Here is a 14,629-nt window from a genome sequence, read left to right as displayed (position 1 = left end):
TAACATTACAATCTTTTAATCAAGAGTGCTACACTGGGCTGGCTTATGCCACTCTCCAAACACTTTGCTAAACGTCATGCCAGGAAGCGTGCACAGGGAGAGCAGAACAAACTCTACATTATCCAAAGACAGACAAATACTCGTTCAAAAGCATTCAGAAGGTCACCGGGGCTGCTATTCGGAGAAACCGCTGTGTTTATCAGTGTGTCTGAAAACAACACAGTTGACTGTGGAAAAACGGTGACAAAAATAGTGGGAGGGGAGCGAGGCAGACACATTCGTATTGTGTCACTGAGTGCGTACGAGTGTGTCATTTCAGACACATGCTGATTTTTTTTTTGTTACTTCTCGCGGCATGATCGTAAACACAGTTTCTCCTCGACAAACAAACTCTACAAACACGATCCAGTTAGTATACGGAGCAAGCGCTACTCCTGAGAGCTGGCATTTTGGTTAGGCGTACACCTTCTCTTTCCTTGCCTGAGTGTGCTTGGTAGTTTGGGGGCTTGTTCTCAACTTGTGCTGAGGAAAGACGCGAGTAGGCAGTTTGTCAGTAATAATCCAGTGTCAAGCATGACCAAGATTTATGCATGTGCTGGCTGCCCACTCAGATCAGGGCAATGACGCACGGACAAACTATAATGCCACTGTGCGATTAGCTTAAAGTAGTTAAACTTTGCATATAAAACATGTAAATAGAATAAAATATGTAAATATCACAAAATATAATTACGTTTCTCAACATTATGGTTGAAATACATTATTATTAAATTGAAACCAAACTGAAACAAGTACTGTTTTGTAATTGTGCCACATGTGCACAAAAAACAAAACAAAAAAAAACAAAGTCTGTGTACCTTTTGATGTCGAATGGACATTTTTGAAAATGGACTAGCAATTTGAATGCACAAAACACTTTTTTGTTTTTGTAAAAGTAGTAGAGGCAATCAAAGACTAAAACAGAAGGCTGGAAAGTAAAGAAAGCAATTTTAAACTTAGAAAAAGAAAAGAAAAAAACACTATCTCCTCCAACCTATGTGTGCAGTTGTTCCACACATTCGACTCTCATTATCACTGTTGGGGGACATGGACTATGCCAAATGAATTTCCAAGTGTTTTCCACCAGTTACGGTTTTTGTGTCAAAGAAATCTAGCTGTGCACTTAACTTGAATAGTTACCCAAGAGGGGAAAAAAACAGAAAAGAGCAAGCTATACAGGGAAGAGTGAGAGAAAGACAGTAAGATTGAGAAAGTGAGAGAAAATGTAACAGAGAAAAGGCGAGACGTTTGGAGTCAACAAATGTAATTAGAGGGAATCTGAGGGAGGGATGATGGGGACCAACTGTCAGAGAGAAACACAAACACAAAAATGCCAAAAAAAAAAGGCAAAAGAAGCCAAATCAGAACCTTGAAAATAGCTGTTATTAAAGGCAGAGATGTGCACACACTGTACATCCCATTTCATTTTTCAGAAATGAACACGCTGTGCATATACTGTATCTCCATGTGCGTGCGTGTGTGCGTGCAAGCGTGCATTTAAATAATCATCTCCGTGAAGATAATCAGATTTCACCCGTCTTACCTTGATAATGTGCGCTGAATCCACGGTAACGGTGGTTGCCATCAGTCACGAAATGCAGCCGAAGCCAGTTTTTGTTGCTGACGATAGGAGAAGGGACGTTAGTGCCCGACAACCTATGAAAAGGAAGACAGAATGAAAATGCTTAATGAAATAAAACATGGATCCATACAAAGACACATTTATAATACCTTAGCCTTCACCTAATCCTATAATACACAGAATGACTGAAATTTAAATGGTCTTTTTTTTTTAGGGAAGAAGTGCAGACACGTGCTTAGCAGTGCATGCACTCTACACAGGAGTTGACTAGGATCAAACCTGTAAGCCTGCGGTCAGTGGAAAACCCACTTTATCACCTGAACCACGCCTGCTATAGGTTAAACACCATGCTTCACCTGGTTTAGCTTTCTGCCCCCATATTGTGCTGCAGTATAACTGTAATACCAGTGCTTGGCTTTAAGAAAAGGACAAATGTCTGGCCACAGCTGTAGGGTACGAAACCTAATATTTGCCAAGTCTAGTCCACTGTTGGAGCGGATTTGAAAACACAGCCCTTCTCCTCACCATTCTCCCGGCACTAACACCAAACACAGCTTATGCAGAAGATCAGATCAGCTTGATGCTGGACTTAGTGAGCTTTATACTCGCTCATCTGAAAGAACCTGTAATTGTCTACAGTCCCTTGGAAAAATCTGGAAACAGAGCATACCTGAGACACAGAGATCACTGTGATTTCTGTTTAGTCCAATAACACAAATAGATTACTGCTCCCACCAGCTTTCTTTTCTTTTCTTTTTCTGTAAATGCACCCATATATTTGCTGCATTTATCTGATACCGATTACAGCAATTAGTGGAAATGTAGCGTTATGTTGCTATTCAATGAGTTTAAACACAATAAACTTGGGCGGATGACACATTATTGGAATTGGCACTCTACATCAAAGCTTTACAACTTCTCATTTTCTTAAAGAAAGATCGTTTGCCTTAAGAATAAAGCTTTTAAGATGTGGTTATATTGTGAGTGGTTGAATGCGATAATATGAGGCATTTCACTCCAAATATTATGTTTCCAGTATAATATTAAGGGAACAGAAAATACATGCAGCCTGCAACTTCAATTGCAGTGAATGGAAGCTGGATGGCCAGTCAGCTCCAAAATAGAAAATCTCAACTGAGAGGATGGAGCTCTGATCTCCAAATAAACACTGCTGCACACCCAAAGCTGATCCAAAACCAGACTGATGATAGTTTCAGAAGGCTGTAAAACCTTTACATAACAATTTAGAAAACTAAACATTTTTAGTAAATTAACGATTAGCTAATAACCGAAGGAACAGTGCTTTAGACTGTACTTCCACAGGATCACAAATATTTTAAAATTCATTCAGTGTTTATAAAGGTCGTGTATGTGTTGCTGTTGTCTTGGATTAAGTGAAAACAAAGCCTATGGTGAGTGTAATGATGCAGAATGAATTACACACAGTCTCTTGCAGAATTTTAAGGGTACCTTACTCGCTCTTAATTAACTGTTCACTGTTTAATTCCCAGGAGGTAGCTGGTGGATATAATGTATGAAAGTCTTGAATCACCCCTAATTTTTTATATTTTGCTTCCAAGGATGCAGACGTTCTTGTATTTTCTTGCATAAGTGGTCCTGAGCAATAATTCTCCAGACTTTCTGAAGGTCTTTTCTTTCTTTGGACATTGGCTGCTTTTTCACTCATTTTCAGTTCAGTCCTTGTAGCTGACCATATTCAGAAGAATATTTCATGTTGCTTGTTAAGCCATCTTAACACTGGCCTATAAATTATTCATCATTCAAGCTTAAAAAAAGCAATATACAATTTATATGATATTTTTTTGCACTACGTTAACAGCAGCCTGTTCAAAAACACGCCATGTGTTCTCATTTCGTTCATTCAATATGTATAAAATGTATAAAAATGTACAAAGACAACAGAGTTATCACAAGTAGCTCATGGAGTGATGAATCCAAATTTAAAGTTTTCGTTTTAAACTGTCATCCGTATGTACAGATGAAGTCAGTGAGGCTGAGGCAACAGTGAGTGTCTACAGCCATCTGTAAAAGACGATGAAGGCTCTGTCATGGTTTGGGGCTGCATTTCAAACAGTGGTGTTGGCGATCTTGCCAAAATGGATGAAATTATGAATAGATCAGATTTTGATCCCGCCCTGCGATATCTTGAAAGTGTCTGATTGGCAACAGCTTCCCAAACACACTGTCAGTGAAGCAAAAGCATGCCTGGTTAGAAGAAACTCACAATGGAAATGCTATCAGTTATGGACCAGCCTCCGCAGAGCTCGAACCTCAACATTATTGAAGCAGTGACAAAGAATGGAATAAAGTCGTCCAAAGAAGAGCTTGGAACGTCCTTCAAGAAGCCTGAAGGATTATTCATAAGGCTTAAAGGAATAGTAAGAAAACTTAAACAGTTGGGTTCAGGCTGTGTAGAAGCAAGCATAGCAAGTACAGACTTGTTAGAATGGTACAAATGTTGTTTTTGCCTAATACACTTTGTTTCCATCTATGCATGTACAGGTTTTATTAAATGATTGCACCTGTTTCCGATTTTTTTTTAGCAAAATATAAATAAAGGGTGAGAATGTAATTCAAAAAGTCAGTCATCACAGAACTTCCTGAAACTGAAGTTGGTGGTTGTTGCTATTGTACTGGTTCACATTATCTGCACATTGATTGCTATAATGATGGCAATTATTTGTCTTTTTTCCCTCCTAAGATTTATATACAGTCTACCTAACTGACTTATAGTATATGCAAATTTAGATCGTCAAATGTCAGACTTCATTGAACCACTTTTAAAAATATTACCTTTTTTGCATTTAAGCAAGCTGAATCAAGCCTTTCGGGGTACATAGCGCTACCAGATGGGACCCAATTTGCAACACTTTCATCAAGTGGTGAGAATAAGACCACTTAATTGGTTGAGAAGGTGAAGAAGGCTCTTGTGGTTGGCAAAGTGAAGTGTGTTAGGTCATTACTGCATTAGAGGAACTGAATGATTTTGCAGTTCAGAATAAAACAGCCTTGCTTCTGTATGGCTTTAAATATCTAAACCTCAAATAAAATCTCTGTTGGCAATTAACCACCTTCGATGCACCAGTTCTTTGATTTATGGCGCTTTCATCTTGTAGTGTCAAGCAACAGGTGCTGTCTTTCTTTCATTGCATTTTCATTTTTTGAGATATTTTTAGTACTATCACCTTGGCTGTTAGATTTAAGACACAGGTATACACACACACACACACACACACACATACACAAATGGTCTTGAAGGAGAAGTGGACCGTCCTCTCTCATGTTCACTTGTCCCCTTTTGAAAACAGACGCACTCCATTAATGTCAACACACACACGCACGGCATGGATAGGAGCATTATATTGTATGCACTATTATCCAGTGCCAATACACTCTAATAACAGTGGTAAAAAGTGGAACACAAGAGTGCTGAGCAGGTGTTTTACAAGGTGTATTTGTTTGTGTGTGTGTGTGTGTGTGTGTGTGTGCGTGTGTGCGTGTGCGTGCGTGTGTGTGTCTGTTAACAAAGAGAGGGTCACCTTGTGCCCTAGATCAGTAGGATTCCATGATGTCGGCTATTAGTCACATACACACAAAAAAGTGGTCTACAAAGCCACATGTGAAGTACCAGATTTTCATGCATGCTGGCACAACGATACAGTAACAGAGCTGAGGAGGTTGTTAACAGTGGTCCCAGTCCGTTCACTGAAAAGCCAAAACCATCACAAAACCCACAACTCGTCTTTAGATTTCATCATCAACATGTGGTGTGACCCTTACATAGCTCTGATCCACACATCCCTGATTTAGTCTGGCCTTAGATGACTAGAAGAGCAGCTAAAGGTTAAACCCACTTGGACCAAGTTAAAAGCAGCCTGTTCAGACTGTAACCTCTGAGGGGTGGGATCGTCTCCACGCCCTGTATAATCGTGTGGGTAGATGGATTTTTATTTTTTTTCTTTTGAATGCAACCTCACTTTACATTTAGTAGCACATTTAGACAGTAATGTTTAATATGTCGTCAGCTAAATGGACTTCACTTCAGGGAAAAGTAACTGCTGCTACTACTGCACGTTATTTAAACTATGCATGTGAGGACTTTGCTGGGATGCATCTGTTTTACACTTGCTGAATCGCATATCTCATGCTTTTGATTCTTTTCTGCAACTGTTCATGCATCCTAGTCAGCTGCAAAGATTTGTGAGGTGTGTACATCGACTTCTCTAAGAGCTGCCACTGCAACTAATGGTTACTCGTGGTATCCTTTCAGCATCTCTGACAAGACATACAGACATGCCCTTAGTAGGTTGTTACCACCTTATTAAATAGTTGTGCTGGCATAGCTTATGTATATATTAAGGTTTCTAGAAATAGATATAAAGTATCAGTTAAGCAGTGGTAAGATTGGTGGCAACTAATATCCCTGATCCTCAGGAGAGTTTTGTCTTTTAATCTGGTATAGGTTATCTTAGTTAGGTTTTGGGAAGGACGTGTTGCTTGGGTTAAATTTTACAGACAAAACCTCACTTTTGGTGCCTGACATGGTATCTTGTAGTGGAATTATGCACTATGAGACTTCTTTAGCTTTTATCCATAAAACCAGAGGAGGATACCTATGTGCTGTAGCATAAATTAGGACTTTTTGTTAATCAGTAATTCTTCTTTAAACCTTGTACCCTAATAGTGGTTGGAGCGTTAATATTATTGAAAGCATTACAGCAATAATACTTGTATGTATTATTAGTTATTATTTATTAAATAAATATGGTTATTTGGCCATGAGAACTCTTCACACTCCTCTATGTGTCCTCTTCATGTTTACAGCTGTTTACAGCTTTTCGGTCTCTTGTTCCCATGACATCATAGCACAGTGTGTGTATTCTCATTGTTTCATATTAAAACAGGAATTGAATTAGAGCAAGCCCATGTGTGTGACATTAAACCATTTAATCAAATGCTCAAGAGTCACTTAACAACTCCAAGCTGAGATTAAGCCATAATTAGAAAAACTCTTTCTGCAGCAGTGAATGGGATCTTAAAAAGGTCATTGTATCCCCACAACAGCAGGGAGCACCTCCTCCTACCAGTGCTTTTGAGATGCATTACTGCTGCTCCATAGGTCCCGAGCATGACTGTATGTGAAAAATGAAAAATGACCATGTGTGCTCACCAACTACTTACATGCATAATTAAAGGTTAAGACATAGCTTGTAGCAAAAGCCTAATACATGAATAAATAAATATATGAAACACGTCAGCTGAGAAGCAAGCTGATCTGATCTTCCCCATGTGGACAATTTGTAATGCATTATTAAACCATTCATCTATCGAGATGGATTATGTCTGTGGCTATTAAGTGTTTTCCCAAGATATCTGCTATAAAAGTACTTCAGAGTTATTACAGACCATCTTCTTTAAATATCGTGGTCTGACAGGGTATCCCAGTCAGTGATTTGACAGTGATGTGGGAGTAAAATCCAAAGGATAAATACAGGCTTGTTACAAAGGTCTACTGCCATTTTCAAAAGCATAAGAGTAGTAGTGTGATAACATTTTAAGTTGCATAAAGATCAAAAGGGATCACCAAATCTTTTCATTCAACAGACATATAGAAACACAGTTAAAGAAGTCTAAACCTGCACACTCACTATTGTATAAAGGTCAGAACGCAGATTACTGTGACAAATGTTTCCAAACACTAGATGTTAAACTCAAAGAGTTAGTGTGAGATAGTCCCTTATTTCTCCTCTAAAATCAGGTCTTCTGTGAAAGAAAATTGGTAACTTAAAAGAATTACTCCTTCTGCCTGCTAGTAGTATTTTATTCATGTATGACATTTCTGTGTAAGCAATAACAGATCAAAAATGTAGCAGCATGTTTTACAATTAGTCCTATATATTACTGGTCAAAAACATAATATAATTATGCGTATAATTTGTTGATATCGCATTTCTTTACACTGATAAACTTAGAGTGTAGGTTGCTTTGGCAGTATACTGTTGTCGGGGTCCTTATCCATTTGCACTGTTAACTGCTGTCTTTACAGAGTATAACCCTGCACCCTGCTACTTCTATCAGCAGTCACATCATCAGTCCACAGGTAAGCATAGATTCCCATACCATGAAATCTCCTCTGTCATGACTGACAGTTATGTTTCAGATCATGAGCTCTTTCGGTGCTTCTCTATATGTTTTTCTGTCCATCAGTCTAATAGAAGTTAATCTATGTTTCATCTGTCCAAAAATTTTTTGGTGTGTTTAAGTGTGCAAGCTATTTTTACACGTCTTCCAGTAAATTCTAATCATGTTCTTGAGCGTAATGAGTGGATTGCACCTCGTTGTAAATCACAGTTAACCCTTTCATGAATTATGACAACCTCAATCAGGATTTTTTTTCTTAAGTATTTTTATTCATCTTTAGGCATGAAAAAAATATATTTGTACTTTTCAAAGAGTTTTTTACATGTCCGCTTGGACACTCCATATCCATCAGTGTCCAATGCTGTGGTTTATGTGCAAGTATACCATCAACACTGACACAAATACAAGAACTGACTTTTTCTGTTGGAGCAGGTGAAGGATTATGACATGCCTACCTTCTCAAGAGTGTTTTTAACTTGGTTAGGTATTATATTAAATACAGCTACAAAAAAAAACCAATGTCAACACTTTGAATCAACTTCAGATATTAAGACTGCTTCATTTGTTGTGAAATCCCAAAGCAATAGGGTTCATCCGGACATGAAAGCGCTCTGAAAACCTCTGAAAATTGAGGAGTATGCATAAAACTAGCTGTAATTCATGAAAATATAATGCAAAATGTTTGTTAAAAAACCTTGAAATAGAGCTAAAACTCTAAATGTCAATGATATATTGATTGTATAATTTAAAATCCACTGTGGTAGCAAAACTATGTAACCCAAAAAATATGGCACTAACTATATTTGATTTTGAAAGTGATCTATCTTGCCAAGTAGGCATACTAAAAAAATAGGACACATGTTTATGTTTGAGCTCTAATCACTGTAGGTACAAATTTTTAAAAAGAAAAAAATATACGGGGATAGTAAAAGTCAGTATGTGACCGCTTACGCAGTTTTGAGTGTGTGTGTGTGTGTCTGCAAGAGAGAAAATATCAAGTGGAGAGTTGCCAGAGGGAGCGAGAGAACATAATTGATTAAATACACAAGACCAAAAGAGCATCTCTCCCTCTCTACATCTCAGGGTCTAGCATCGTCCCATCCATCCTCTGTGCCTCCTTCCTCAACAAAAACACCAACCAGCTATTCCGCTCACAGTATGGCAATGAAAGAGAGGGAGGAAATAAAGAAGCACTGGGTGGAAAGAGGGCGGAAAGAGGCTAAGATCGATGGCCGAAAGACAGAAAGACAGTGAGTCAGGGAGAGGGAGTGGAAGAGAGAGGGAGACAGTGAGAACAATAGAAGAAGGGAGGAGAGGGAGAAGGAACCCACAGGCTCACAAATGAATGATGTTAGATTTAAAATGATTCATCTTCACACTTAAAGGTAATCACAAATGAAAAAAAAAAGAATTTATGTAGAGCAGATTATAAGGGTAATGCAGAATAAAGTAGAAAACAAATAAAAAATACAAATACAACAAATACTTATTTGTTACTAATATTATAAAATACTTATTTTTCTGACGTGTTAAACACACACTTTAATCAAATAAAGAGTGGGATACTTCTGCACTTCAGAGGTTCATTTTGGAAATTGCAGCTCCTAATCTACACCAAGTGAACCTGTTTTCAAACTACCCAAAAAAGTGTGAAGTGCAAAATAAAGCAACATTGTTTTCATTTGCACATATTTCCCATGCTGAATCATAAGAATTTAATCCTAAGACCTTTCTTTTATTCATTTTCTTTCAAATACACTGTTAAATTGAGCTACTTTGTTGCTACCTGTTGTGATGTACTGTACTGACACAAAGTTTAATATGGAGACGAGATTTTAATAGATTGAAATAAAATTAATCCTTAATTAATGGACCCTTTCACTGTAGGGTTTATTTCAACTACTCTGGGACAGAATTGAGTTTTATATATATATTGGCACCTTAATATGTGATGTAACTAACACACATTGAAAGATCAGTGGCCATTTATGTTACAGTTTGTGTTTCCATTAATAATATATGTGCTTGTACCCATGTGAGTGTGATTATTGATCAGATAGAAGGGGAGTGCTACTTAATCAGACTAGTGGTCTCAATAGGCTCCCCCAATTAGGACACACGGAATCTCAAATACATATGAGCTTTCTGGGTATGGTGCAGAAATTTGGGGATGGATGCGATTTTGGTGAAGTCATCATAAATCAGCGCGCAGACGCAGAGAAGTTCTCGTTGTGCACAAGATTGTTCATATACATTGTGTATTTATGCTTCTGTGCATGCGCGTGTGTGGGTGTGTAGGGGTTGGTGCTTGCGCGAGCACGCCTGCTGTGTTGCTCTCCATCACTTTCAAGTGGGCAGAGAGTAATCAGTGTTCACAACAGGACCCTGCTCTGTCTCTCCCTCCCTTTCCTTTATCTCATCTAAATTTTTCTCCTCCTCCTTGCTCCCCACTTCACGGAGCAGCAAGGTGTTTGTTAAATTGGCTCGTTCAAGTAAAGAGTGGAGGGCTGAAAAAAAAAAAAACAGAGAGTGGGTGGCTCTGCACCATATTGCAAAATCCACTGTTAGTTTAATTATTTATCCATTTAGCAAGTAGGAGCTAAACTGCGAGAGTGTTAAAGTGATAAAATCACTTGTTGAGAACACTTTTGAGGATGGTTTCATTGCTTGGTTTATGCCCCTTATCTCCTGAAAGAGGATTTTAATACAGCAGCATGTAATTATTATGCTCCAAATTTGTGGCACCAATTTAGGTGAGCCACTTCAGTCAGCACTGACTTTGGAGCTGAGTAAAAGCCTCGACCTTAGCGCCATCAAACCCATTTTGGATAAACCGGAACATCGATGACAAGCCACGTGTCAGCACTCAAAAGCAGCAGCAGCACTTTCTTGCAGCCAGGCTCATAAATCTTGTGAAAAGCCTTCCCGAAAGTGGTGTAATAACAGATTAATGACTATAAAATTTTCAAATATAGAGCCGGTATCCATGTGTCGACACGCTTCCATCATGTACTGCACCTCAAAAGTACCCCTAAATACACAAATAAATGTCTTTGTACTTCTCAAATGTAAATGTAAATAATTATATTAAGTGACTGACAGAGCCACTTATAACAGTTAATAACCACCTGACTACTAACTACATATAATCTTACGTAAACAATGATATCTTTGTTGGCACAAACAGCTGAGATTTGTTTAGAGTAAGGCGCAGGGTGTAAAATAGTTTATACCATCTGCCGGGTAATTTATGCCTGTGTTGGCAGGGTGAGCAGGCTGCAAATCTAGGTAGCTTCTTTTGTTTGTTGATGTGGTTTAAAACACAAAATCAAACACAGTCCTACCCCAAATAAAATGAGTGAGGAGTCTTATCGAAGATTTGGGGTTTTTTGTTGTTTTTTGTTCTGTGTAACTGCCGTCTGCCGTTTTTAAAAAAAAAAAAACATGATCACTTCATCTATTTCCCCCTCTGTTTGTCTTACCCTGTTGGATATGTAGCCCTTGTATCTACAACTTAAAAACCGAATCCACCAGGCATTTTAAAAGGACAACGAGGAAATGGATGAAAAGCCCGGAATACCCATTAAATTAAATAAAATTAATTTCTTTATCATCCCCCTCCTTCTACCCTCTGCTCTTCTGTCCCTCGTCTCTTTTCTTCCTCTTGTTCTCGCCAGAGTTTGTGTCATTTTGTGTGTTCCCTCCTTTCTTTAAGCCCAGACTTTTCCCAGAGGCCACTGCAATCTTGGGCTGCTGCCTCTTTTCAAACTCTCTGTGTGTGTGTGTGTGTGTGTGTGTGTGTGTAGCCTGCAGGACACCACAGTAATCAGAGCAGAGACACACAATGAGAGAAAGGGGGACAGAGACAAGGAGTTGGTGTCATTATCTTATTATAATTTTAGCTCTGAAACTACTAGTGGCTATTCAGCCGCTGACTATCCAGCGCACGGCACTTCCAGACGTACACGCCAAGCTACAGCAATGAATAACACTGATCGTATCGCTAATATTTCTTGAAATGACATTCATCTGGATGTTTTTTGACTGCAAACTACAAAATGAAGCATTACTGTGGGCTAATCACACCTCTCCACAGTAACAATCTTCCACATAATGTCTTGAAACACCACAGAAACTACTCAAGAGCATCTAGAAAACCTCAACAAAGACCTCAAAGCACTGAAAGAAGCCTAATTGATATAGGATCCCAACTCCTGCAAACCAAAAGAGTCAAATAGTCTGACAGCATAACAGGACAGATGTCTCGTGGCCATGCCCCAAAGAATCACAGCTATTATTAAGCAGATGGGTTTTATGTTATGCCAATTAAAAACAAGCACAATCAAGTAAGGACATAAATATGTTCTCATCAGCACAGACTGGCAGACTGTGCTGATGATGGTAGAATTAAAAAGTATTTATGATAGAATTAATTTGCAGTGTCCTGGCCCAGTCATACATCACGCTCCAGTGGTCCTCGACCTCTGGTCTGCTCCCTTGGGTTTGGCTTCACAATACCTGAAAAGGTTACTTGCTGTTTAAATGGTAAATGTCAGGCATTCGCCGGCTAGTATTGCTGGAAAAAAAACAACAAAAACAAAAAACTGTCCCTGCTCTGATGACGCATGTTTGTTGTAATTAATGTCCGACCAATTTTTAATATTAACTTCATTTCTTATTTCGTGGTGCAAATGAAGCTGCGCTCAAGGACAAGGGCGAGCTGCAATGTTAGCCTTTCCTTTGCTAGAGTTACCAAAGGCAGATGAAGCTAGATGCATTAAAAAAAATTAAACACGGCACTCTATTTTGTGCATTTGTTATATTTTAATATTAAAAACTGAATGAAAAAGTAACCAAGAACATCGGAAGGGTTCATCTGTTTCTCCAGAAAAGTGTATTTTAAAATATCTGCCAGCCATAGGCAATACCTGAAGGATGACTGGAAAAAAACTAAAACTTGTACCAAGCAATCTTAAGAAATATATTAGACAGCCAATGGACAGAGAAATGTGCCAAACCATAGGTAATCCATGTGGGTGGCAATTAGTTAATCAGGTGATATGAGCAGTGAATCTCCCTCAACTCTGTGAGTAAAACAGTACCTGAATCCCAAAGTACAGTTTGTGCCAGTGGTGGTGGCTTATAAACCCAGGCAGCAGGGACTAATGGCCAGCAAATATGATGCGACCTTGTGTTGCTCCTGTGGATGGTATATGGGATTAGTGTAGCTGTGTGCTTGATGCTGTATTTCAGTATTGTCAGTTCTCTAGAAGCTCTACAGATGCTGCATGCAATTTTTCCCTGTGTAATTTTCTGCTATGACCTAATACCTATCATGACGCACAATGCCTTCAATTGCATATAAAAAATACACTCACCAGCCACTTTTTTTAGGTACACCATTTCAACTGTTCATTAACACGAATGACTAATAAGCCATTCGCAGCAGATCCTGGCATGTAGAAATTGTCACGATGACCTGCTGAGGTTCAAATTGGGCAGAAAGGGGGTTTAAGTGATTTTGAATGTTGGTTATTGAAGTCAGAGGACAGCAGCTGCATTTCTCTGAGGTACATATGAAGCAACTGACAAAACAACACCAATAATCACTCGTTACAACCAAGGTAGCCGGAAGAGTATGGCTGAATGGGCAATCAAAACCCTAACCTTTAATTAGATGGCCTATAGCAGCAGAAGACCACACCAGCTGCTACTCCTCTCAGGTCAAATCAGGAAACTAAAGCTACAGTTCATAAAAGCTCAGTAAAGCTGGAAGAACACTGAGTGGTCTTTTAAGTCTCAATTTCTGCTGAAACATTCAGCTACCACGGTCAGAATTTGGCATGAATAACATTACAGCATGGATCACGCTCAAATCATCTCAAACTTATTTCTTGAACATGACAGTGAGTGCACTCAAATGGCCTCCACAGTCACTAGATCTCAATCCAACAGAGCACGTTTGGGATGTGGTGGAACGGGGGATTCACATCACGGATGAGCAGCTGACAAATCCGCAGCAACTGTGTGACGTTATCATGTCAAAATAGACCAAAATCTCTGAATAACTTTTCCAGTACATCATTGAATATATGACACGAAGAACTAATGACATTCTGAGGTCAAAGGGAGTACAACACAGCACGTATATTGTCAGGGACCCTGGGTCGCACAGACCCAGGGTCCCTGAGCAATTATGGACATGTGTATTTTTGGTGTACTGTCCCTCGTTCTCCCTGCTTGCAGGTATATGTGTGTTTATGTGTGTGTGTGGATGCCGGTGTTTCTGAGAGCACCTGTGTACAGGCACCTTCAGGCCTGGTGGGTGTGGCCCTGCCAGGTGGTTGGCCACACCCGAAGACCATCACACACCTGTAGCTGATCAAGCTTCGTCGGAGGAGCTACTTGAGAGTGTGGTTGAGCTCTCTCCGACGCTGGATCATTGCGTGACTTCACGTTAGTCTCTCGGCCAGTCAGTACGGTTAGTCTGCCGCATTGTGTGTGTCTTACGGCTGCCTCTTTGTTATTTCCCCAGGAGAAGCGTGAAGACGAGAGGGCAGCGAGCGCGGGGTGCTCAGACACTGAGGAGCGGAGACAAGGAACACTAGCACTGGGAAGAGGACACGTCACGGGAGTCGGGAACGCACTGAGGATTTATTGTTATTGTCCGCGCCTGGGTCCTCCTTTTCCTCACATCCCCACGGTTGGCCAGCGTCAACCGTGACATATATATGTTATATGTGTTGTTAAATCAGTCCATTATGTCTCCATTACTTTTTAGCATAGCTGTAAAATGCTTGTTATAAATAATAAAATAAATCCGAACAGAAAAAAAAAACTTCAACA

At 39.4% G+C, this 14,629-nt stretch overlaps 1 protein-coding gene across 6 annotated transcripts in view; it reads right to left on the bottom strand.

The window, feature by feature from the left end:
- Positions 1–14,629, bottom strand: part of csmd3b (CUB and Sushi multiple domains 3b) — a 382,687-nt gene that overhangs the window by 147,643 nt on the left and 220,415 nt on the right. For all 6 annotated transcript variants that reach the window (XM_085147502.1, XM_085147500.1, XM_085147498.1 and 3 more), the window contains exon 6: positions 1,583–1,695. In XM_085147502.1, the coding sequence (XP_085003628.1) occupies positions 1,583–1,695 (113 nt within the window). The remainder of the gene's footprint in view (positions 1–1,582; positions 1,696–14,629) is intronic.

The sequence above is a fragment of the Neolamprologus multifasciatus genome, chromosome 22, assembly GCF_963576455.1.
Source record: "Neolamprologus multifasciatus chromosome 22, fNeoMul1.2, whole genome shotgun sequence".
In the NCBI taxonomy this organism is placed as follows: domain Eukaryota; kingdom Metazoa; phylum Chordata; class Actinopteri; order Cichliformes; family Cichlidae; genus Neolamprologus; species Neolamprologus multifasciatus.
This window is presented reverse-complemented; position numbering and strand designations above follow the sequence as displayed.